Source organism: Ambystoma mexicanum, chromosome 8 (genome assembly GCF_040938575.1).
Source record: "Ambystoma mexicanum isolate Mex_15411 chromosome 8, UKY_AmexF1_1, whole genome shotgun sequence".
In the NCBI taxonomy this organism is placed as follows: Eukaryota; Metazoa; Chordata; class Amphibia; order Caudata; family Ambystomatidae; genus Ambystoma; species Ambystoma mexicanum.
The window spans coordinates 1,457,199,020-1,457,225,651 of NC_090929.1; the positions used below are offsets into that span (position 1 = coordinate 1,457,199,020).

The following is a 26,632-nucleotide window of genomic DNA, read 5'->3' on the forward strand; positions in this document are numbered from 1 at the left end:
ACGTCCACTACACCCACGGAGGGATCCCTTGAGCCGTCTCTTTAGGCGCTGTTCAATGCGCCACCTGAGGTCACACACACCAGAGGGGCCTGGACATGGAAAACGCCCACGACCATCGTAGTCGGACATGGCATCATTGTGGGTGCCCTGATGACAAACATGCACCTACCTGCACTGTTGTGGGGAGAGCACTGGGGGGAGAGGGGGATTGTGTGCTGGGTGTACACTGGGGGGAGGGGAGGATTGTGTGCTGGGTGTTCACTGGGGGCAGGGGAGATTGTTATACTGAGAATAAATCACGTTTCAAAGATCACAAAGCATGGAAAGTAGTGATTGTGAAAAAGTGCTATTTAATGTTGAAGTGAAATTTGTTAAATGTAGCCGTAACCCGTTTAAAAAAAAAAAAAACAATCAATCCCTGTCTGGCCAACCTCCCCTCCCTCAGCCCAACCCTTTGTGCACGTGCAACACCTTCAGGCACGTCATCACCTTCACTCCCATCCTCAGGTGGCTGCACATGAGCATCAGGGGGCAGTGGCACATTCGTGCGACAGCAGATGTTGTGCAGCATGGCACATGTCAATACAATGTTTCCAACTTTTTCAGGTGCATACATCAATGCCCCTCCCGTACGGTCTAGGCACCGGAAGCGTGCCTTCAGCAGTCCAAATGCCCTCTCCACGCAGATCCGTGGACGAGCAAGGGCAAGGTTGTATGCCCGCTCTGCTGCAGTGTATGGATGACGCACAGGGGTCATGAGCCATGTGTACTGGGGATATCCAGAATCACCTGCAGGGGAGAGAAAACAGGTTTGGGGACAAGGTAAGTTCAGTGGGTGTACAGGGCTCAGTCATCAGTGTCATTTTGCCATACTTGTCATTTGGTCACTAACATTGTGGAGTGTGCTGTGCTACGAGCAGAATTGATTCAATGAGGTACTCACAACTTGGTACGCCTCTGTTTCAGTATGTAACAGTACTCATTCACTTGTCACTGGGGAAGGGGGCCCTTCCATCTCCTTGTGCATGCGAGAAGTGGCTACCTCATGTGTCATTGCCATTCCCTTTGGCTGCAGTTGCATTTGCTGGTTGTCACTATTCTGTACTGTTCTCCAGGCATTTCATTGGCCATTCAGGGGACAGGGTTTGTGGGATGTACATTGGCATTACTCGGACTACTTATGTGTGGTGCATTTGTGGATGTGGCAACTTTTGTGTTACATTTGCATGACTGTCGGTGGGCAGGGTGGGATGTCTGTACTGTGTCAGTGTTGGAAGCCATAGTGCTACTCACACAGGAGGCTTTGTGGTGGTAGGCCTTCCATATGTCACTGTGCTGCCACATGTCTTTTACATCCTGAATGGGTGTCTTCTGCGGTGTTGGACATGTCCAAGGTTTCTCGCGCAAGGTGCCTGATTGGAAATGCTGCACTGATGGTGCTGCCTATTGACATTCAGGGATTTCATTGTGTGTGACCAGCCCCGTCAGTTGTGGATTAACATGCATTATGGTATACATTTGTACTCACCCAGCAGCCATGTGTTTTGCCCTCGGTGCCTTTCCATGTAGGCTGGCAGGGTACTGTTGCGCAGGACCATGGAGTCGTGGGTGGATCCTGGGTAGCGGACACAGCAGTGGCTGAAGGTGAGGTCAGGGCCACATGTCATCTGCACATTCAGGGAATGGTAATGTTTCTGATTTCTGTAGGCTGCCTCATGTGCCTGGGGTGGTACCAGTGCTACATGTGTGCAGTCCAGGGCTGCTATTACATTCGGGACTTGGGCAATGGCATGGAATTGACCCTTCAGCAGGTTCACCTGTGCCTGTGTGGCTGGCAATGCGATGTGCTCATTCACATGATTCAACAGTGCATCCAGCACCTGTCTCAGCATGGCACTGAATGTGGACTGGGCCATGCCATGCATCATGGCAACGGTGTGTTGGTAGCTGCCAGTCCCGAGGAATTGTAGCACAGACACAAGCTTCACTAGCGGAGGTACTGCTGTGCTGATGGCTATACGGCTGCCGATGTCAGCCTGGATTGTGTCCAGCAACTGGGTGATGGTTGCCCTGTCCAGCCGATATTCAGTCGCCAACTGGCCATCGGTCAGGGCCCAGGGAGTTGGCCTGACCCTGGGGATGGCTGGCCGCCTTGCTGGTGCTGCTCTCCTCATCCCCACCACCCCCTGCACTCCCAGGGCCCTGGCCTGGTTGACTGGCCTCTGTAGCTCCAGGCGCAGCAGGTAGAAGTCCACATCAAGGGTCCCGGCTCCAAATGGCAGCATGGTGTTTGGAAGTGTGTGTTGTGCATGTGTGGGTCCTTTGTAGGCCTCTGATTTGCATTGGTTTCACATGGGCCCTTATTGTTGTCTCCTCCCTGCTCCTACTGGTGGAATGGTGTTGGGAGGGTGAGGGGGGTGTGTTGTGCATGGGTGGGTCCTTTGTAGGCCTCTGATTTGCATTGGTTTCACCTGGGCCCTTATTGCTGTGGCCTGTGTTCTTTTACCTCCAGCTTTTTGCTGGGGGCATTTTCGGCAGATTGTCCGCCGCTTTTCTGGCACTAATTGCGCCTACACCGGATTCGTGATTGCAATGTTTTAGCGTGAATCGTTACTGGCGCTTTTACAGCCGACGCTTGGACAGCTGGCTGTACTTGCGCCGGCTGTAATGGTGCCGGTGGTATTTGGACTTGTGATCCGACGGACCCTTAAAATCGGCGCTGATAGCATTACCGCCGATTTTAAGGGTTACCGCCAAACTCGTGATGAGGCCCATTGTCTGTAGTGTGTGCTCTATCCCACCACACATGCACCATGGGTGGCAGGTTGTGCATACATCTTTTTGTGCGTTTAAAGACGCGGCTTTGGAGGTTTTTGGCGCACACAAGAGTTTTGCTGCCGTTGTTTCTGCTTCTTGCACCATAACAAGCAGAGTGGTGCCGCATAGCACAGCAAAGTGGGTCAATACATCCCACAATACAAAGGACAGAGAACAAACTTTACAAATACAATTACAACAGTCGGAAGACAAGCGGGCAAGTGGAAACAAGGGAAACACTTACCTACAAGAGAAGTGGACTAGTCGCAGCTGGCCTGGACTTCCATGACAAGGGACCAGTGTAGGAACTCTTCTCCAACAAGCGCCCTTGCCAGAAGCAGCAGGATGGAGAGCTCATCATTATCATTCAGCAGGTGAGTCTCGAGTAGTGCAACCCTAGAGAAGCCACATCCAGGGAGGAGAGATCTGTAGAAGGGGTCCGGGACCACAGGCTGCATACTCATACAGCCCCCCCACCCCCCTTATATTCACGCAGGAACCGCACTGCTCATCACTGCAGTTCCCCGCACAGACTTAGAGGGAGGAACAGACGAGAGGAGTTTCATACCTGGGAGGGCTGCAACCATGCCCCAACACCTCCGCAGAGACCAGGTGAGCGTAACAATACCAGTATAACTCCACTCTGTCCAGGTATTCCCCCACCTCCTGCTGTGTCACTTCAGTGTGTGAGGGGTGCAGTCTGCTGTAGGAGGTGTAGAATTCTCTGACGATCTCTGCGTCCCAGAATTTCAATTCCCCCTGTATATCTTTGACTGATAAGACTCAGCCCTTCTGCGTTTCTAATTTGATGGTCCTCGCTAATACCCTGCACGGGCGCTGTCCTTCCCCCATATTGTTGTGCATGCTCTTACCCTGGAAAAACATCACCTCTCTCTGAGACAGCTCATTGAATATTTGCAGTTGCTTCTTAATCTCAACATGTTTGGCTATGCCTGCCCCCATTGCCTCTGTTTGTGATTGTTATATTTGAGCCTCGGTCTCCGCTAGTTGTCAGCCAATTTTTTTTTTGTTTGAGAGTATCTTCTCCCCTAACTATGCCATTAAAGCTTTCCCATAGGGTCGTGTATGAACCCACCGTCCCAGCATTTACCTCGAAATAGTTGACACTGGCCAGCCTTTGTCAGAATGCTCCGTCTGTCAGACTTTTGCTTTTAAACACCAAGGTTGGTCTACCCACCATTCTGTCAGGAGTACTGGTGCTCGATCCGACAGTGTGCGTGCTAGAGTGGTAACGTCAACTACCCCTCACGTTGGTGTATGAGAGATCAAGAAATAGCCCAACCGGGATTCTGAGTCATGTACCGAGGACTGAAATGTGTATCCTCTTCCCCCAGGGTGTCTGTCTCCTGATGTCGTCCATTTCCCATGGCCAGCACATGTCCTGCAGCTCATTCGCCACAACCTCCTGTTGGGTCAGGGTCCCTTACGGCATTGAAATCCCCTGGCCAAATGGATTCCCGGGGGAGGGGTGGAGGGTCTGCTTCCAATTGCCTAGTGATCCACTCCAATGTTTCCACTGAGTCTTGGTTAGATCCATAAAAGTTAATTACAGTTTACACCCGGCCATGTATTGTCCCTCGTACCATTATGGCTCTCTCCTCCTCATCTCTGCTCTGGGCGATTAGTCGAAACCCCACCGTGTTCCATAGCATTATGCATACCCCGTGGAGTTAGGGGGGGTATGAAGAAAAATAGCGATGGCAAGCCCATATTTGTCCAAATTTCACCTCCTTACCAGGGGTTAGATGAGTGTCTTGCAGAAATGCTATGTCTACCTGTTGCTGCTGTATATATAAAACACCTTTACAACATTTAGACAGACAGTTCAGGCCCCTAGCATTACATGCCATACTATTGAGTGAATTTGCCATTCTGTGTTAACAAATTCTTGGACATCTCGACCATTCCCCATTTTGTGAGCAGTAGCGACACTCCGTTCTCGTGACCAGTGAGATGAGGTAGTACCAATGGCCACTGCAAGTTGCCAGCAGCCCAACCAGTCCCCAACCCCACCCCCACCAGCAACCCCAACCTGCCAGTTACCCTTCTCCACTTCATAACACTCGCTCACGCTTGAGAAGCACTACGGATCCAGCCACCCTAACAGCCCCATTTAGCTTACAGTGCTCCACCTGCCCGTTCCCAGGTGAACTTCTCGATCAATGGTCTCATTTATTCGTGGTGTTGTGCTCTAAGGGGGATCATCACCATGTCCGTTATTCTCCCTGCGGTGCGGTGCCCTGGGCAGCGAGCCCAAAAACATATTAGCCTCCTCCGGTTTGTGAAAGAACTGCGCACGGCCGTTGCGTTCTATTCTTAGTTTAGCTGGGAATATCATTGCATACTTGATGTCCCTTGCACAAATGCTTTTGCAATGGCGCAGACGGGCTAAAAAACAGTGGTGTAGAAGGTTGCCCAGAGCAATGCCAGTGGTTCAGATTCATTCAAAACCTTCCACCCATCACTTTTGTGCTTACTTTCTTGACATCAGTAAAGGTGCTCCTGGATGATTGCACTTTGTCTGAAAAGTCCAGGAACAAAAGGATTGGTGCATTGTGGTATGTTATAGATCCTAATTCTCTAGCTCTCCTGAGGCCCCCATCGCTGTCTCGATAGTTCAATATGCGAGCGATTATAGGTCTCGCCGGGCGCTTCCCACTGGGGATATGGTGGGCCCTCTCTACAATGAAGACCTCTGAGAATCCATTGTGTCCAATGGTCTCTCCCAGCAAATGTTCCACCAACATTTCCATGTTGTGCTGATCACCGGCTTCAGATACCCTGATAATTCTCAGATTATTCCTGCGGGATCGAGATTCAAGGTCATCCTGTTTGTCTGAGAGTTCCTTGAGGGTCCTCTTGACTAGGGCCATGTCCCTTGTGGTGGTACTAGATTCATCCTTGATAGTAGATACCCTGCCCTCCACTCATTCACGCAGTCCCCATGTTTATCCAGGCGTACCTACATATGGTCTATTTTGCATGTCAAAGTGTCCAGTTTTCCATCCAGGGACTGTATACTTGCCTGCTTTTGCACCAGCATATTCTTAATGTCAATGAGTGCCCCCCTCCCCCTCCCCCTGGGTCCAGCGCAGGGGATGGAGTAGTGCCCCCCCCTGGGGAGTCCTCACTGCAGGAGAAATGTTTGGACGTGGCTGGTTGTTCAATATGTAGTTTTGCCTAGTGTTTGTTGGATTTTTGGGATTTCGTCATGGTGACACTTACTGATTTTAGTGCATCCCCCCGGCCCGCTGTTCATTTGTTTTATTAGGTCTGCACCACCGTTGTCTCCTTTGCCCTGTAGTGTCTCGGGTCATGCTGCAGCAACAGTGTGTGCTAATCCGGTTGTAGGGTACAGGGAGTTTCACCCCCTGTTAAACAGAATTATGGGTGCACCACTCTCGCCCACTTCTCCTTCCTGGGGGGAGGGCGCCGGATGGGGGTCCCCCCAGTTGTGGTGTTCTTTATCTCGCCCCATGACAGCACAGGTATATGTTGTGCGTGAGCCCGCACCCATGCCGGTACCCTTGCACTTCGGAGTATAGATTGTGTTGGGGTGCCAGTCTTACCCACTGCAATAAGGTAGCACCTTCGGTGCGTCTTGCGTTGCGCCACCAGGCATGCCGCCACCCTCCCGGGGGCGAGACTGTTCAGAGGGTGCTGCCCTCTAAGGGACGCTTTGCGCCTTTTTCAATCCCCAGGCAGGGAGAGAATGGGGTGTAGCAGTAGTTTTAATATTGACCATGACACGCAGGACAGTTGTCCAGGGCCCTGCGAGCACCAGGATCGCACAGTTGCAAACCAGCCGGAGCAGCCCCCGAGTCCTCTTGGTATCACGGGAGGGAGAACGGAGGTAACGGGTAAGCGGCCGGGGGCGGTGCCAGTCGAGGTCTCTCCCGATTGTGGTTCCAAAGGTGGTTACCAGCGCTGAGAGGCTGACCCAATATGCGGTAAGGTGAGTGGCCGGGAAGCCCGTTGCATACAAGGCTTACCGCCCCTCTCCTTACCGCAAATCAGGTCAGCCTCTCAACGCTGGTCGTCCCTCTCCAGGCTGGACTACGCTCCGGATCCTCGGGTTCATGTATGCACTGCGTGTCAGCAGATGACGCCTCCGGGAGTCTTTCGCCTGTGTTGGCGCTCCCCAATAATAGAGTGCTGGTGGCTCGCCTGGTCCCCGAATCTCCCGCACAGTCTGCCAAGGCCAGTACACAGTCCGGATCTCGGGGCGTCCCCACGTCGAGTGGCTGCCTGCACAGTCCAGAGCGCACGGCCTCTGCTTCTGATCAAAGACAGGCAGGTCTCGCTGCCTGTGCGCACCGCCGTAGTAGGTTCACCACCCGTTTGCCTATACTCGAGCAGCCAGGGCGCTCAAATTGCTTGCATTGGTGCCCCCTACTAGTCTAGTCGGCTTCTGCCAGTGTTTACAGCAGATGTGGTGGGCTGGATGCGGCCAGATATTTTCCATCTTGGCTGGGCTCTCTAGCGCCCTCCCCTTTCAACTTTCTTGGCTTTTAGAGTGGAGTGGGGGGGGGGGTAGCTGAGTGTTCCCTGTACAGGGGTTTGAATTGGAAAAAAAATAATTTAGGCTCCCCCCTATCCCCCCAACAATACTAAGCCCTCCCAGATAGCCCACCAATTTGAGACAAGTACTACTACTTCCTCAAGAATACACTGAATGTTGCTCAGCTTATTATGCTAGTATATATATTCAGCAGTAGAAGCTTATGTTTTACCTCCTACCATAATCCCAAACACACTTTTGTTTGAGATTACCAGGTGGTCTACCGCAAATCCAACACCCTTTTTTATAAGGGTAACCAGCCCACCAGATGGCCTCCCCTTTGGACCTTTAGCTGCTGTAGAGAAGAATGTTACGCAACCGTCCACTGCCGGTGCCTCAGTTAACTAAGTCTCCTGGATAAAAATGATCATATATTTGTGTAGGAGTTTCCCCGGATCTGGATTGGTATATAGATGAATATGGCCACAACTGTTCCAGGATAAAATAGAAAGTTTACTAGTTCTTTTTCCGATTCCTCGAATATTGGGCTTCGGAGTCGCCTTCTGGTACCCTGATTTGTTCCTTCTACTCTCTGTTCTTACGTGCCCCCCCTTCCCCATATTTCTTGATGGTATTAATCTGATCATTCTTTACATCAGCACAAGCTTGGGGATTCCTGCTGTTTAACCTACAGTATGTTGTCATGTTCTTTATGTAATTATCGTCCTTCCTAGGTACCTCTGTTAAGAAATCGAATCCTAAGTGAAGTAAAGAGTCGATTTCAGTCTCAACCAAATCTAGTACTATTTGTGAATCAAAAGTTAGTAATACAACATCAGTTCTTCCTCTAAACGGAAATTCAATTCTGTCTATATTTCTAGATGATATTGCTTTTAGGCTTGAGGCTTGGGAAAGCAACCTCAAGATCCCTGTTCGGTTCAACACAAATGGCTTTTTCTCGTAAGCAGTACATGACACCTTGAACTGTGTACCGGTATGCTTAATGCATTTATCTGTGATCAAAATGAATTTTCCACCTTGGGAAATGGTATATGGATGAGTTAAATGTGTTACACCACCTTCCTCACTTCTTCTCCCCTCCGACTCCCTCTCATTCCACCACAGAGGGTATTGGTATGGGTCCCTTCTTGGAGCCACCCCTCTCCTGTAATTTATCAAAGGGGGCTGCGAATAGTGCCTTAGTGGCCGCTTTTGGCTAACTGGTACACAATAGAGATCTGGTTGGATGTGACCATGCCCTTCCCACCTGTGTAATATATTGAGTTGCTTTCCCAGTTTCTACACCCCACACCTCATTACACTGGGCTAGAAGGGCAGTATCATCCACAGAATTACCCAAGGTGCCTGTTGCCAAATTATCCTTGAGGTTAGCACCCTCTCCCATGTGGGAAGGGCCTATTGAAATGGGCGAGCAAAGATCACACAAAGGAAAGGATGCTTGCACTGCACATTCAGTGCTCCAAATCATCTCAATATTCACCGGGTCTATCACACTACATATATTTTTGGGAATTCTGGGGAGAGGATTTGAGCTCTGGGTAATCCATATTTCAGTCGAAATACTAACATGCTTGCCCAGGGCGTTTCTTATTGGTAGACTCCCTGAGGGGAGAGAAACAGATTTAAAGAAGGCCTTGGAGATAGAATGCAGATTTTTTTAGGGCTCAAGGTTCTTGTTTTTTTGTGTGCTAACTTTACCCCTAGTTTTGGCTTTTAAATTAAGAGATGTCTGAACTTTATTCTGAGGAGCCTTTAAGCTAACTTCATGAATCCTCTCTGATTCCACCGGGTGGACCCCCTGAGAAATGGCCGTTGGAGGGGCAGTTATCAGCAGGAACCAAAACAACCTGATGTTTTTCCAAGGGTTCGTCCTGCTCTCCTAGTGAGGGCATCTCAACAATATTTGACATATTTTGCACTTTTCCCCATATTAAATCAAGCAGAGTGGAAGTCTTTCTGCAAGTTCTCAAATAAGGAGAGCAAAGAACCCAAAACATGGTTTAGTTTTACTAACATAGGATCCGCTACCCCAAGTGCGGAATGATCGAAGGATTTAATCAACAGAGAGAGCCTCCTTTGCTGTGCCGCGGTCGACTCATAGGAGGTAAGGGATGAATCGGGTGTCTGAATCGCATTCTTGAGCTTCAGAGACTATCAGAGGCGTATTCAAAAAGAAGTCTTTGTCCATGCTGTGGTCATATGGTTCTGTCTCCTTACAAGATGTGAGATAAACGCTGTCAACTGATTCCATTTGTTGGGATAGATACATGAGTGTGGACATTTGTTCCTTCGTAACCCCATAAGTAGAGGTGGTTTTACAGTCACGTGTGTTGTTTTTCTGCAATGTTGTAAAATATTAATTAATCAGTTTTGTGGCTTTTGTTTTATTATTAAGTGTAAGAACAGCCGTTGGTTCCCCACCTGCCTGTCGACCAATGACAGGGTGCGACTTCCGTGGCAGCTAAGGGGAGAGTTTTGTATAGAGGAGAGGCCGGAAGAGGCAGTTCCATTGCAAACTGCATGGCTGCAGATGCGTCCAGTTCCAATGGCTGAGATGAGTAAGTTTTTGCTCCGCTCCTCAGATCCACATAAAGGTCTGAAAGTATCACCCCTCACCAACCTAAGTAAATGTATAGTAACGCAGGAGCACCTCAACCGCCATCGGAATAGCAGTAGTCTTCCTATGACAGCACTGTTTCTTGAATCAATATTAATATAGTTCCAATCAGTCGCTGTGGGTTTCAAAGGCTCAAAGCTCACAGTTACCCAATAGACCCCCTTTAGGTTACGTGCAGGGGGGAGGAGAGCAGTTTGTATTGGCAAGGGACTATCGCAACAGTAAAGGACGAGAAGCTCAACAAGTAGCCTGCATCACAGTAACAGTCAGTCCGTTGTATCAGCATCCAATTACTCACTTTTTGGAGTTTGAGTCCAACCGTCCACCGTCCCACTGTGACACGAACTGTGCAGGTTTGTAGAAAGTGTGAACACACTGCAATCCTCAAGCAGCAAAGCGAAGAGAGTTTCCCAGTAGCACGATAACGCACTGCCCACTGCGTGGAGATTTCTGCTACCCTTTTCTGGTTCTGAATCCATCAACCACACAAGTAAATTAGAACTTACCTTCAGAGAATGTTATGTTATTTTGCATTAATGTAACGCTCTGTAAATCATTGGTATGATCTCAAAGCGCTGGTCGGTTGAACGCCCTCTGGAACCGCAGTCCAGATCGGTAGAGAGAGTTAGTCTTATGGTGTGTGGGTGCATCAGTTATGTGTGCAGCTGATGTAATAGCATTATGGTAGCTGCATCCTAGCCTTGGGTGTGGGTGTGGGTGTGGTGGTGGTGCTGTCAGTTGAATGTGTGCAGTCTGGTGGGTGGACACCCAGACTGGGTTCTGGCTGCGGTAGGCCTGTATGCTTATGTGAGCCGCTAGCCCAGTTTGTCAGGGGAATATAGCTGCGTATTATTAGAGTGATGAGGTGTTTATGAGGTAGTGTTCGTATGTGAGCAGCTAGACCGAATTTATCGTGTGGTATAGCTGTAGTCTGAGTGATGGTGTAGAGTAGAGAGTAAACGTAATGATGTGATATGATATGATGGTTCATCCACAAAGCTAGTGTGCTTTGTGGATGCGCACATAGGGGGGCACAGAGTCAGAGGGTTGGTTTTACAGTGACAGGACAGGATGGCGACATCAGGCAAACATGGAGGCAGGGTACACAGCGAGACACGGGCAAAGTGGGGTATACAGGGACATCACAGGGACTATAGGGGAGGGCCATACAGAGGCAACACAGCGACACACGGGCACAAGGGGCACAGGGAGACCGAGGGTTGGGCTTACAGCGACCGGGGGTGGGGGGTAGAGGGATACATAGCGACATCATGGGGGACAGGGAGTCGGGGTACACAGCGAGACACGGGCACAGTGGGGTATACATATGACATCACGGTGACTAGAGTGGAGGGCAATACAGAGGGATACATGGTGACAGTATGGGAGAACGGTATACAGCGACACAAGGGGGCCACAGCAACGTCACGAGACTAGACGAGTTGTGGAACGGGGATTTGGGAGGAGTTTTGATCCAAGGAGGTCATTATTCTGGATTCATTGATAGTGTCAAATAGCTGGGTTGATGGTCATGTTCACTGGTGACATGGTCAGGAGTTCCAATGTGTATTTAGTCATTGGTTGTTGGAAATTCGGTTGCTTCTAGGGATGAGGTTGCTGTTTATGGAAACGGCTAAGTTTTTACTTTGCGGAATGTCATATAGTCTTGGGTGTGTCAAATATGTGGGGGAAGCGAGTTCCACAGAGTCGCGGCCAAGGTTGAGAAAGCGGATCCTCCGATCCTGACAGAGTTGGGGGGGGGGGGCGGGTCACTAAAAGGAGGACAGTGCTAGATTTTAGGGTGCGGGGTGGGAGGTAAGGTTTTAGCTTTTCTTGCAGGTATAGTGGGCTGGTCTTGTGCACTGCACGGAGTGATGAGAGGGTCTTGAAGGAGGCCCTTTGTCTGACTGGGAGCCAGTGGAGGGTTCAGAGAGCAGGGGAGGTGTGGTCTCTTGGACCCAGGGCGAGGAGCAATTTAGCAGCAGCGATTTGGGCTCTTTGGAGTTTATTAAAGTGGTATGCCGGCGCTCCTAGCTATAGGGAGTTGGCATAGTCCAGTCTCGACATTACAATGGACAAAACAGCAGCAGGTCTGTTCGGGAAGGAGAGGTAGGGAATGATGCGTCTGAGAAGTTTGAGATGGTAGTGACAACATTTAGATACATTGTTGATCTGTTGGGAGAGGGTTAGGCCAGAGTCCATAGTGCAGCCGAGGTTTTTTACAGTGTCGGAGGGGGTGGAGGGTTGGCCTAGGGAAGGGGGCCAAGGAAGCGGATGAGGTAGGAGAGCAGTATTGCCGCAGAACATTATTTTGGTTTTTATTGGGGTTCAAGAGGAGGGGGTTTATTGTCATCCATCGGTCAATATCTAGGAGACAGGCTTCGAGGTCGGGCTGGGGGTAAGTTTTGGAATTTAAGGATGATATGTGTCTCGTCAGCGTAGTTGTAGCACAAGAGTGCGGGTGGATGATTCCAGCGAAGGTGGACATATAGAGGTTGAATAAGAGAGCAGATACAAATGCGTCTTGCGGTACTCCGGTATTAACTGAGCGAGCAGCTCCGACAAATGGGGAGAGGAGGGTTATCTGTTTCCTGTTGCTGAGGAAGGAGGCGAACCACTTGCGAGCGGTGCCACAGATTCCAAGGGAGTGTAGACAGTCAAGGAGGATTGAGTGGTTGATTGTGCAGAGAGGTCGAGGAGAATTAGTGCAGTGCATCCTTCACAGTCAGCAGTGACTTTCAGGTCATCCCAGATCAAGGTCAGAGTCGTTTCGGTACCATGTCGAGGTCTGACGCCTGATTGAGCGGGGTCGATGAGGTTGTTGGATTCAACAAAGGCGTTTAGTTGGGGGTATGCTGTCCGGTCAATGAATTTTGCAAGGAATCTGGTGTTTGAGTTTTTGGGGTCGAGGGATGGCTTTTTTAAGAAGAGGCTTGACATGCGTGATTTTGAAGGCATCCGGGAATGAGGGAGTCATTTTGAATTGTTCTTGCATGTTCTCCTGCGCAGGTGGATGAGAATATTTATTTTAATACAGAGGCGGTCCAGGGGGGAGCCAGACGGTTTACTAGCTGATAGTAGGTCAAGAAACTCGTTGCTGGAGATGGGTTTGAAGGAATCGAAAATGGGTATATTGAGGAATGGGGGCAGGGGTGGTTGATTGGTTGCTCGGTCGTTGGGTGTGGGAGAGGAGGGACAGTTTGTTGTTAAGGACAGTCCTGTCAAGAGCGGTGGTATAGAAGTGTAGGAAGTGAGAGTCAGAGTGATTGCGATGGGGCAGAATGGGTCAACTTGGGGTTGACGCATTCAGAAATGATTTTATGGTGTTCTTTGCTGCGGTTTCCACAGTTGAGAATTTGTTTGTTGTAATAGGGTTTCTTGGCTTTCCAGATTTCACTTTGTAATTATGATGGTGCGAGATCGGTTTTTGATGCGTGCCATTTGTGTTCTAGAGATTTATTTCGTTTTTTGGTCCTCAGTTCGGGCGTGAACCATTTGGGAAATGGTCCATTGCGTGAAGAAGCTGGGCGTGAGGGGGGATTGGAGATTCATTGAGCCAAGAGTCGAAGGAGTCGATGGTTAAGGATCTGTGTAGAGGTGGCGTTGGAGGGGGATCGAAGAAGGGCCTCAGCAAGGTCGGGAAATATGTTTATTTTGTTCCAGAATTTCAGGTCATGGAGGGGATGCCGGAAGGGGGGGGGTGCAAGGGGAGGGGCAGGGGTGCGGATGGAGAAAGGGACGACAAAGTGGTCGGACCAGATGACGGGTATGGGGGGGGTAGATGAATCAGGTCATGGGAGCTGAAGATTGCATTGAGGGTGTGCCCCCTAGAGTGGGTTGGACCGTTCATATGAAGGGAGAGGTTGAGGGCATCAAGACTGTCGACTAGCGGATGGGTCATGGGGTTGTTGGGAATGTCCAACCAGATATTGAAGTCTCCTAGGACAGTCAGCAAGAGGTGATTTACTTGTATGGTGGCTAAAGAATCACAGAGGTTGTTTGAGAAATGTCTATCGTAGCCAGGAGGTCTGTAGATGAGTAGGAAGCGATCGGAGATGGTCGGGGTAGTGAGAGTTTAACTAGAAGGGATTTGCAAGATGGAATGCATATCTGAGATTCAACGATTGAGACCGAGAAATGAGATTTGAAGATGACTGCCACACCGCCTCCTCTGGAAGGTCTGTTGAGCGGGATGAGCGTGTAGCCTGTGGGGAATGCTTCATGGGCAACGGGGACAAAGTCGTCTGAGATCCAGGTTTCGGTGATAAAGACTAGGTCGGGTTTGTCAGAAGAGAGGAGGTTGAAGATGCTGTGTCTTTCTTTCGCTGCAGAGCGGGCATTAAAAAGGATGCATTTGACTTTGGTGTGGGATGTGGTCATGGGGGGAGTGGGTCATCGGGAGGTGGGCAGGAGGAGCATGTGTGGTAGTGGGGGGGGTTCCGGGTCATTGTGGCTGGGGGGTCGGAAGGTGATGGAGATGAAGCTATTGTTCTTGCGAGTGCGAGACATGATGTTTTTAAAGAGGGGAAGGGATATGAAGGGGGGGTTTGTTGGTGGGGGTTGAGGGGGGCATCGTGATGGGGAGGTAGAGTGGTAGTGAGACGGTGGGTGGTTCTGAAGTTGGTTAGGAGAGGGGGCATAGGGGTATGGGGGAAGAAGTGGGGATGTTCGAAGGGGGTGCAAGAATGGAGTGCAAGAGGATGTTGGTTTGAGCTGTTTGGAACGCCAGGGGCTCCTCTGGATTGGCAGTTTGATAGGGGCGAGGTATCTTGGTGAGGGGTATTAGGGAGTTCTCAGTAGCGGTCAGAGGGAGGAAGGAGGGCAGTGGTATAGGGTGGGAAGGGTAGGTGGGAATAGGCTGCTGTAGGGGAGGGAGTGGTTGCCGCGCCAGAGTGCACCTCTGATTTTAGAGTTGGAGGTGGGGTGGTGGTAGGAGAGTGGGCGAGTGGCGATAGGCTGTAATGAAGTGCTTGGGAGGGTTTCAAAGGTTGTATTCAGGGGGAATAGTGGGTGGGTTTGAGAAGGTGGGTGCTAGAGTGCGGGTCAGGTGTGGTGGAGGATGAGTGAGGAGGTGAGGGCAGAGGCGGTGGATTCTAGGAATCGGGGCAGGTGTGAGGGGAGGATTCATGCGAGCTGGTGTCTCCATCTGGTGCTTGGAAGCTGGCAATGGAGGGCAAGTGGAGCTAAGAGGGCCCAAGATCTACAAATCGGATGAGGGGTAGGCTAGTTTGAACAAGACTGGCAGAATAGAGCACATTGGTCTATTAGGCACACAAACTAGATGCAAGAGATGCTGACAGGAGCAGTTTATAAGCGTTTGGACTGGCAGGATATACCACAGTGGTTACTAAGGTGCAATAGGCGGAGTACAACACAGTAGTAGACAAGATATAAAAAACTTAGGTTGGTGAAACAGGCAGAGCCAGTTGCAGTAATCTTTTGAGCGTACTATCTAGATGCCAGACAGTCATAAGATAGCAGAATACAAACGCAGTAGTGATTAAGGTGTAATGAGCAGAAATAATTACACAGAATACAATGCAGTCATCTTTGAACACACCATCTAGATTTGAGATGGGGTAAGGGGGTGGAATACAACACAGTCGCTCTTGAGCACAATTTCTCAATGCGAGATAGTAGTAACTTAGTGAACAGTCTTACGTGAGTGAGACAGGCAGAACCAATTGCGGTAGTCTCTTGGGAACACTGTCAAGATGTGGGATAAGCAGCAGAGTAATCTTTGAGGGCTCTATCTAGATTCAAGCTAGTCTTAAGAGGGCAGAATACACCACAGTAGTCTTTGAGCGCACTATCTAGATGCAAGACAGTCTCAGAAGGGCAGAGTACAACTCAGTAGTGACTAAGGTGCAGTAGGCAGAATAGTGCACAGAAACACAGTAATCCTTGAGCGTTCGGCAGGATACAACACAACTCTTGCCCACACTAACTAGCTGCGAGAGGTGCAAACAGGAATGGTGTTTGGTGTTGAGACTGGTAGAGTAAACACATAACTAATTTGGGTGCAACAGTTTGAAGAATGAGAAACAGGCAGAGAGTAGCACAGTAATGCTATGGGAGTACTGTCTAGCTGTTAAGCAGGCAAGGGGGACAGTTCTAGCAGTTAATGATGTATGCCATATTAATGCATGTCGGTCTGATAAGCTCTTCAATGTAACATTTCATGAGATTGTGTAATTTTGTAAAGTGGGAGCCCCCTTGGTAAACACTTGCCTTGATGGTTGTTGCTGGTTGATGGCTGGCCACTAGCTTCCCCTGCTGACAGCTGCAGACATGATCTGGAGCCACCTCTGTTGGAGCCCCCCTTTGCCTTGTGCCCTTAGCTGCAGTGGCTGCCGGGCAGAGGGCTGCCCAGCGAAGGTGGTACAGGGCACCTATGTGGCCAATCGGGGAAGGAAGGAGGGAGGGCAGGGAGGCAGGCTGTAGTTAGGAAATGGGTCAGGGCAAGGAGAGAAGCTACGTGGTATGGGCAGGGGACGCAGAGATATTTTAAAGCAAAAATGGTCGTATTAGTGGCTCAGGGGGGTCCAAGAGCAGGAACATTCACCGGTCGCAATCTGGAGGAGAAGGCTCAGTTCTGGGGAGACACATTGTGGCTCCTGTGACTTTTGGGCACAAGGCCCCTTTCTCTTTTTTTTTTTCTTTTTTTTATGATGTATTTTATTAACATTTGCGAATAAACAGGCCAGCAAGGCCGAACAACAATGTTAAAAGAAACAGAAGCTCATTGTACACGTCATTTAGCCATGCAACATTCGTTAAACAAAGGGAAAAGAAAGAGGAAAAAAAAAAAACAAGCCCAACCAACAATACCATGAGTCAGTTTCTCTTTCTTCCCTCTTCCCATCCCCCCCTTGCTAGTATTAGCTCATACTCCGGTTCACTACATTAGATATTATATTGCAAATCCATACTGTAAAGTGGATAAACCGGTAAGTGCACCATGCACCAAATGTCCAGAGTTCCCGGGGGTTTATCATCTGAGGGATATAATGCGGTGTGCACCAAGGACTTCCATGCCTCAAAGAGGAGGCCCACTTCACCACCATGTAAATCTAGGGCCCTACTCCAGGCCATAATCTCTGCCAAACTCCACCGTTGCATTTCACTTAACCAAACCATATATTTCGGGCCTTTGCTTGACCTCCACGTCATGGCTATGCATCTCTTGCCCAAGATACAAGCCAAGTCCATAGACCTGACGATGTGCTTGTATTTGCCAACCCTGGGGAACATACCTAGAATGCATTCCCGTGGAGACCATTGGTACCTCGTGATGCCCGCCTTCACACTGGTGTGCTTTATCGTTCTCCAAAACCTCTGTACAGACTCACACTCCCAGAACATGTGCATCATGTGTGCCTCCACCTCACAACACCTAGGGCAAGTAGATGTTCCTCCCTTGCCAAATTTGGCAACTCTAGCCAGAGTTAAATAAGTTTGGTGTAACACGTTGATCTGTAGGAGCCTAAACCTCACGTTACGTGAAACCTTCCCACCATGACCATGTACCCATTACCATTGCTTGTCTGTGAAAGCTATGCCCAGATCAGCCTCCCCCTTGGCTTTAAGCCCCGCATGGTCAACGAGCGTGCCCTCTACAGGAGCTTTGTACAACCGGGACACAGGCCTCCACCCATCTTCCAATTCAAACATGAACATTAAAAAAAGCATTAGATTGGGGTTCGGTCGGCCAGTCTTACCAGGTCTGTTTTGCATATTTAGTGATTTGCATATGTCTCAAAAATTGCCTTTGGACAGCCCCTCTCTTTACATGAGATCAGAGAACTCTCTGTAGGCACCGTTCTCGTACAGGTCCGCCCACATAGCAATGCCCACTTCCTCCCAACGCCTCAATGTTTGGGTTTCTTCTGTCCCTGTTTTCCCGCCTATCAATATGGGGCTATGAGGTGAATAGGGATGAGGGGTTTTAAGGATCCTCCACGTCCTCTGCCATATTTTCCTACCTACAGTTAACAATAGAGGTTGTGGATATGGCACGGCCAGCGGGCACCAGAGCACTGCACAGGGTATATCAAAGGCCCAAGCAAGGTAAGCTTTGCGTTATGGTCATCCATCAACCATTTAGCTAGAAAACCAAGGTGTGCCGCTAAATAATAGAATTCTAACCTGGGCAGTTGTACCCTGCCGTGCTCGAATGGGAGGGACAGTATGTTAATGGGTAATTTATGCCTTGTGGAGCCCCATAGCACAAGGCCCCTTTATTCCTAGGGTTTTAAAGTTTGGGGAATTCACTTGTGATCTGGTTCTGTCATTGAGTGCATTTCATGTAGTTGCCTGCTTGCTGAATACGTCATTTTAATTCATATATGAACTGATGGTGAATGTTTATGTTTATATCATAGACGTATTGTGCGATATTACCTGTTTCATTTTTAAGTGTGTAGGCCAAGAACAAATAACTGTATTTTCATACTTGCCTGTCTAAATTGAACTGAACTATTGTGTATTCTATTGTGTGGACTCATTGAGGGCCTCTGACCCCACTCATTGTCTCCAGAGAATAGGATTGACTGCTCGTCATTGCTAGCTTGATTGGGTTTTGGCTATCGTCTGAGTTCCCTGTTCACTATAATGAAGGTGGTTTTCTAAAATCTACCACCAGGTGAGATTTTAGAAATCCATCTTAATAGGATGAAACCCATGTAGTGGGGGCTTTTGTTCCCATGCTAAGAGGTCATGGCATAGCAGCCTGTCCTTCTGGAAACACATAAGCAAGAAGGCCCAAATAGCCCGGCTCAGAATCTCTACACTTCAAAAAATCAATTTCTTCATCTCACTGCAAGACTTCCAGACAGTAGTGCAGGCCTGGTGGTCTCTCACATCGATGGGGGGAAATGCTTTCCTAACTGGGCTCCGAGCTGTTAATTTGCCTCCTCTAAAAGCAGTCCACCACGCTGCAGCACCTCGTATTACGGGAGCAAGGAAATCTGACTGACATCACCCCTATCCTATGCGAACTACATTGGCTTCTACTACAAGCCAGGATACTGTTCAAGACTGCATGTACAAGCAGTCACGAGTAAGCATACCAGCGTACTTGGCGGCTAAGCTCCACATATCTGTTGATACATGCCTATTCTTGCAATGCACCAACCCTCTTGAACTCAATCCTGATGTTGACTCAGAATGCCCCCACAATTCTCCAATTTCGCAAATCTCTCAAAACATAGCTCTTTCAAGAACACCTGACCAACGACTAATTACAATGGACTCACATACTGGCTCAGTCCTCGCTGTACTGTGCTACTGTTAAAACATGCTGGTTCAAATGCTGGCTACCCATACTCTGTACAGGGCTCTGTTACTCTGGAGATAGGTCTGCATTTTAAACAATAAAATAAAAAATAAAAAAATAGCAGTTTTGGCTGAACTGCTTTCTTTGGTAGAAGGGCTAAGACTGAATTATGCATGGTTGGTCCCCTTGTGTCATGGTACAGATGAATGAATACATAATAGAAGGGGAAATTATTGAGCGCAAATCCACTGGTTCCGCTTTGATTAAATATTTCCATTGATCACCTACTGTTTATGATCACTGAAACATTTCTATTGGTTCATTTTGATAATGTTTATATTTTTCTAGGCTGTGAGCTGTCTTCTAAGATTTCTTCCTTCACGTTCAAAGTTGATGAAGAAGATGTTTGCGAGCATATTCTAACAATGCGGCTGGTAACTGAATGTTTTTAATTATCTGAGTGGTACTTGCACTGTACTAGCTACAGCGGGTGGGCTGGGGTTCTCACTGTTCGATAGGTCCCATTTTCACTCTTAAATGTAGAATTTTTCTTCACATGTGCATATCCTTACTGCACATTGTGGACAGTCTTTTAAGAAGGACCTGTTGAATATTTGAAAATTTAAAAATGTTTCATGTAATATAAATTATCAGATTTTGAATCCCTTCTATTGTGATGACCTTCTTCACAAATGTTTTTTTTTTTCATTTGCCATTTTTCATAATCGCCTGTATTTATATGTAAACCAATGTTTTTGTAGATTTCTCTTGGCGATGGGGTAAAAGATGAATGCAATGTTATAGAGGTGGTTTGTCTGGATCGCGACCGCAACGAACTCTCCATACCTGTTGCCAATCTCAAGCTTTCCGTCCAGCCAATGGTATGATATTAACTTATTCAATTATGGGCAGGCTTGTAAGGCCTGGTTTTCTTTTAATGCCATTACTTGTATATTATTACTTCCTCCATCTCCATGTAGCTTTCATTTACAGTCCTTAGAATTGTGGTGATGCTATGTCCAGGAGGATAGCCGTTCATTTAAATGCAGTCCCTTGATCTGTTGTAAATATGCCGCTCTGCTCAACCACTTTTTTTGGAGGGCAGGGGGGTTTTACAGGGGTTGGGCATCATTAATGGTTATAAGAGTGTCTTTTGTGAAGACTTATGTTGGAAAAAATATGTAATCTTAAATGCGAAAAATAAATCTGTCATTGTCTGTTAAGTAAATGGCAAATGTTCACATTCAATCTCGGGCTTCATTCGTCCTTTGTGTAAAGAAACCTCTACATAGTTTTAAAGACAATCCTACTGAACTTCTTTAAACTCGCATGGCTGCTTACTGTCACTGTTTGGGCAAAGCAGGTACTCCATGAGGTCCTTAGGTTAAGATTCTTTTGCATACTTTTTTTTTAATCCAAAACAAAGAACCTGTGACGTGGTTACATGCAGAAGAATCTTGCTGGGGATCCGTCATTTACCCATATTCCTGTTCAATATTGATACCAAAATATTGATTAAAGTATAGGCCCACACACTTGGCAAAGTAGCAAATCACTGTACCTATATAGACCTGGAGGGCATTACAACTTTTTCTCCAATGTTGTAGAGGAAAGCCACCAAAATGGGTTCTTATCCGCGTTCGTGCTGAAGACGTTTGACCAGAGTCAGTGCGATTATGTTGTTGCTGTATTAAAGATAATGGGCCTCATTACGATGTTTTCCGGTAAGGCAAAAACGATGCCGGTATGGTAATACCAGCATCGTTTACCGTCCCGTTGCATTCCGACCCGCAAACCTGGTATTGGCTGCACCCTAAATAACGGTGCCGCTAATAGCGGCATTGGCGCGTACACGCGCCCCTTCACGGAGCAAATACCGGCATGCCGGTAATAGGGGGAAATCCCAACCTACGCAGACATGCAAATACCGGCATTGTGAAGCCGGTAATTGTGGGCTGCACGATGCCGGCCATACAGGCATCGCGGACCACCCGCAAACGGCAATCGGGATACAAGGCAGCTGCCACAGGTGCACACAATCCCCACATGTGGAGTCAATGGAGGCTGTGCGAGTATAAACTGAGCACACACACACACCCCCCAGATCGCCCCCCCACACCCGCCCCGACACAGGTGGAGGCAATGTAGACTTGCCCAGTACAAAAGGAGCACACCTACACACCACACCCCTTCCTACACCAAAATGCTACCACTAGCAGTTGCAATCATGGCGCTGGAGGACATGCCTATACTGCTACAACTACAGCAACAACAACAACTACAGCAGCAACAACAGGCAGCACAGAGGAGACGCAGGAGGAGAAGGAGGGTGAGACAGGCCCAGCAATTACCACCAGCGCAGCCACCAGTGCCTCTTAGGCAGCTACCAATCCCTCGCACCAGACCCAGCCCATGCAACCTAACCCCTGAGCAGATCCACACCCTCTACCGGTTGGACCGTGACACCATCACCACCATAGTGGACATGATGCAGAACGACATTTCCAGCCACATAGAAATACGCACTGCCATCCCCTCACTACTAAAGGTGGTGTCTGTTCTACACTTCCTTGCCACAGGCACCTACCAACACACAGTGGGCCAGCTGCATGGCATTTCACAACCACTATTTTCACGCATGCTGAACCAAGTGCTGGATGCCCTCCTGAAGCACGCAAGCACCCACATATCCCTACCACGGACTGCCCAGGAGATGGCCGAAGCCAAAGTAGGCTTCCATGCACTGGCAGGCATGCCTAATTGTGTTGGTGCCATCGACTGCACCCATGTGGAATTGGTAGTCCTCCATGCCATTGAGGCGGTGTACCGCAATCGCAAGCAATACCACTCCATCAATGTGCAAATGGTATGTGACTCCAGCAAGATCACCCATTGCTGCACCCGATTTCCTGGATCCACACATGATGCCATGGTACTGCGCAACTCCACGCTACCCCGTCACATGGAGTGACATGCTGGGCCACGTGCCTGGCTGCTTGGTGAGTTGCACAACTGTCCCATGGCCGTGCTGTGGGGTACTGATGTGTGCGGATGCAGAAGGTGGGGGGGGGCCTACTGCACCTGGGTGGGAAAGTGGGGGCAGGGGGGATAGTTCACCAGGGTGGGAAAGGGGGGGGGGATAGTGCACCTGGGTGGCAATAGCCAGTGAGCGGAGAATGCATACAGAGCTAAACACTCCTCACCTGAACCAGTCAAACGGAACATGACACATCACTGGGCCACATTTCACAAATAATGCATATGGATGACAACAAGTAAGAGGCACACCCAGGCCACCATGGTGATGGCAAGCAATGCATGACTGAATAGGATGGCAACTGTGGCAATGCACTAGTGTGACCATGAATAGTAAAGAATATACAGCATTAATTGGAGGCTAAACATTGTCGCACTACCACAGCACATCTGCCTCAGCATGCATGATTACACCCTGCATCATCTATTAAACCCCATCCAGTGTACCACACCTCATTACAGTATACATTGCATCTAGGTGACTATTTTGTACACGTACAGGGACATGTGCATGCCCACACCAAATAGCTGCTGCCATGACTGCGCTCCCTGAAGGTGGCAGTTCAGAGCGACACACACCTATTTGTATCTGCTTGCAGGTGATGGAGGATATCCCTTGAGGCCGTGGCTACTTACCCCTGTGCAGAACCCGCAGAACAGCCATGAAGAGGAGTACAATTGTGTGCACACTCGTACCTGTGTTGTGATTGAGCAGACCTTTGGCCTGTTGAAGGCGCGGTTCCGCTGCCTAAGCAGGTTTGGTGGGGCACTCCTATATAGGCCTGAGAAGGTGGCAAAGATCACCATGGCCTTTGTCATGCTGCACAACATGTGCGTCCGGAGGAATGTACCACTGCCACCTGACATTGACATGCATGGGCCGGTTGAGGATGAAGGGGATGGAGACGGAGGCGAAGGAGCCCCCCTGCCAGTACATGATGCATGGGATGGCCATGCTGTACGCCAAGCACTAATTGACGAATACTTTTGAAACGCAGGGACCATGAAAGTAATTTGCCAGTGACCCACTGGCTGCATGTGGACATGCACACTTGTTTTGTTAAAGTTCCCCACTGTACACCATCACACATTAAAGGTACATGCACAAAAAGAAGTATGTCCAGCCAATGATTTTCTTGCACACAACGGGTGTATTTTCCAGACACGTGATAATGTAAACATATTCCCCTCACAACCTCCAGTGAACTCCCTCACCCACCCTACAAACCCCAAATGTCCCCATATGTACAACAAACACTGTTCCCTTGGTATTTTGGGATCCGGGGGTGCCATGTCCAAGCGCCGTGCACTCCTCCGCGTCATCCGCACAGGGCTCGATTGGGCTGAGGTCGAAGGGGTTGTGGCAGTGGAGGTGTCGGTGGCCGGTCCCATGCCTGCCCCAAGGTGTGGCCTCTGCATTTGAGGCAGGTTTGCAAGCAGGGCTTGCGTAAGTGCCCCCAGACACTCCCTCATGGCACTTGTGGATGCCTCAACAGCAGCAGCAGTGTTGGCAGCGATGGCTGTGGCAATGGCCCTCATGGAGTCATTACCATCGGCTATTTGCTGCCGCATTAGTTCAAGCATCGACTCCTGTCGTGCCTCAACCCTTGACAGGCGAGCCTCGAAGGAGTCGTTGGCTGCAGGAGTGCTCGTGGCCGGGGTGGTGGTAGGCAGGGTGGTGGTAGGCAGGGTGGTGGATGGCACTTGCGTGGGGCCCACGTCCAGGGCATAGTCCTCCTCAAAGAGGCATATGTCTGACTCTCCAAGGTCAGAGTCGTGGAGGCAGGGATCGTCGATGCTCTCGGCCTCTGTGGGGGGGGAGGCTGGTAATGGGGCTTGGGATGGGTGTGGCGGACATGACTGTGTCACCCTCATTCTCCACCTCAGCATCCACAACGTCTGCGGTGGTTGGCGGAGCTGGAATGGAAACGCCTCCCACTGTTGTGGGTGGCTGCAGGTGTTTCCTGCTGGGTTACTGCCCGGTGTGGCACACTGCCTGTTGCTCTGGGCAGTTTCTGTGGCTGGGGGGTGGCGGTGGCCCTGGTCCCTTGCCGTGAAGTGGATGCACTTGCACCCCTGTCCTGCCTGCCATCTTCCTCATCGGTGCCTGGGGGATAGAAGAGATGCAGGTCATCAGTGATGGTGTCACATGGCAGCGATAATCTATTGCGCTGTGATATGTTCATACATTCATGCATCAAATTATTACAGAGGTGTAGCATTTGGTGTTCTGAGGGGGCATGTGGGCAATCAATGCATGGCTGGTGGCATGGCATTGGTATGGTGTCTGTGTGGTGAGTTACATGGGCACGGTTGAGTCATGTTGCACTTATGTTGGGATTGGGATTGGCACTCAGCATGCATTTGTGTGTAGCAGGGTGTGGCACACATTCTTGACTGGATATGTTGATGTGGGCCTGGGACATGCATTGCCTTGCCTAGTCTCACTTCCACGTCACTTGTGCCACATCATGGTTTAGCCTACAGGGATGTGATGGGTCACTCACCTTCTTCTGTGGATGATGCGGCGCCCACCTCCTGGTCTCCAATTCCCTCTATGGACTCAGGATCTATAAAGGTACTGGCTGTCTCCTCCCATGGCGTCAACTTCACTGGGGAGTGTGGGCCCCCGCCTGTCCCCATGGCAGCCCTCCTGTTCTCTGCCAGGATCTTCCTCACCCTGAGGCGGAAGTCATCCCACTGCTTGCGACAGTCGCGCACACTCCTTGGGGTGGTTCCCACTGCCAACACCCTCTATGCGACCTCCTGCCAGACTTCCTTCTTTTTGGTCTGGGCTGCGTGCTTCATGTCGGTGCTCCTGCTGGTGTCCGCATGGTGGGCCAGGGTGTCAGCGAGCATACTTAGCTCAGCGTCTGAAAAACGCTGTTTGCGCTTCCTGGGGGTCGCCTTCCTTGTAGCCTTGGAGATCCTGGTTCTTTTCTGCCACTGCACAACACAAAAGCACTGGTGGTTGGGGAGGATGGCAATGGATTGTGTTTTTAAAGATGGCTGCCGGCCCATTTCCCGTTCCTGCACGATGACGTAATTTCAGGGTCAGTGTTTTGCAAACACGGTATTACCATGCCGGTATTTAGGGGTTATGAGACGGTACCGCCATGGGTGGGTCCCGCGATGCCGGTATAGGGGAGTTGGAGGCCCTTTAGCGGCATGGCGGTACTGCCACTACCGGCATGGGGGAACGCGCATGCTCACGCACTCGTAATCACCCGCTATTAGCGGGTTCATACGAGCATGGACCCGCTCATTCCGGCATGCCGGTAATGAACCCGCTTTTACCGGGCTACTCGTAATGAGGCCCAATGAGTTAACGCAAATGTGGTCTCCAGGTTGCCCCTGTGGGGGGGGACATCTTGGCAGTGATAATTGGGTGAGAATTCTGGGTGTAGCCGCCTTTTGGCCTGCACATGGTTGCAACATTCAGTGCCCATGTGTGGAGATGCGCAATGAGCTCTGCACTCAAAGCAAAGGACCTACTAAAGCCTCTGCTGAAGTTTTTAGAAGGCAGCTTAGAGGCTCCAAGCATCTCAGTTCAGCAGCATATAATGTTAAGCAGACCGGCAAGGTCAAAGTCCAGCTACATACAGCCTTAAGCAGAGAGGCCAGCAGAATAGCTAGTTTAGCAGCATGTAGGTTTAAGCAGGCAAAGAACCTCGGGAACCAGCAGAGAGGTTGGCAGAAACCAGGCCACTAAACCAGTACCGAAGCACTGAAGGAGTTTTCATCACCCTTAAATATTGCGCTCCACTGCCTTTAATAACAATCCCTATAAGTGTTGTAAACCTGCTCGGAAGTACTCAGCAGTTTTCCCTATTACAATTAGTATAAAGGTTCCTGCTAAACTAAAAATCCTTTCATGCCAGTTTGAGGTTACCTCCCTCCACCCCCAGTTCAGAGCAGCATCTGAACTAGAAAAAAAGTGCTCCAGAAATTCCTCATGGCTCCTGCTTTTTACGACACTAGGACCTGGCAGGAGCCAAGAGCAATCGGATATAAAAGGACCCATAAGGAAATACTGATAGCTAAATTCAGGATACATTTGAGGATATGCCATGTTGCCACAAGGCTGCTCATCACAGCGGTTCTCGTATAGTCCTGTTACTCACAGCTCCTATGCAGCCAGGGGCGTTGTACAGATGTCCCGAGAACAGCGTGACGAACCAAAGAGTAGGATCGGTTGACTTGGCAGCCAGCTCGGTTTCACTATGTCCTTCCAGAAATCGGGCCTCCTCAACTTGAGGGAACAAGGCTTAAATCACCTGTAACAACAATAGTCTCAGACAACCCCCCCACCCCCTCATATACACAACAGTTGTCTTACCAC

General features: G+C 49.5%; 1 protein-coding gene across 2 annotated transcripts in view; it reads left to right on the forward strand.

The window, feature by feature from the left end:
- The window catches only part of NPM3 (nucleophosmin/nucleoplasmin 3), a 328,347-nt gene that overhangs the window by 95,524 nt on the left and 206,191 nt on the right, over positions 1-26,632 (forward strand). For both annotated transcript variants that reach the window (XM_069611627.1, XM_069611628.1), the window contains exons 2-3: positions 19,603-19,688; positions 20,016-20,135. In XM_069611627.1, the coding sequence (XP_069467728.1) occupies positions 19,603-19,688; positions 20,016-20,135 (206 nt within the window). The remainder of the gene's footprint in view (positions 1-19,602; positions 19,689-20,015; positions 20,136-26,632) is intronic.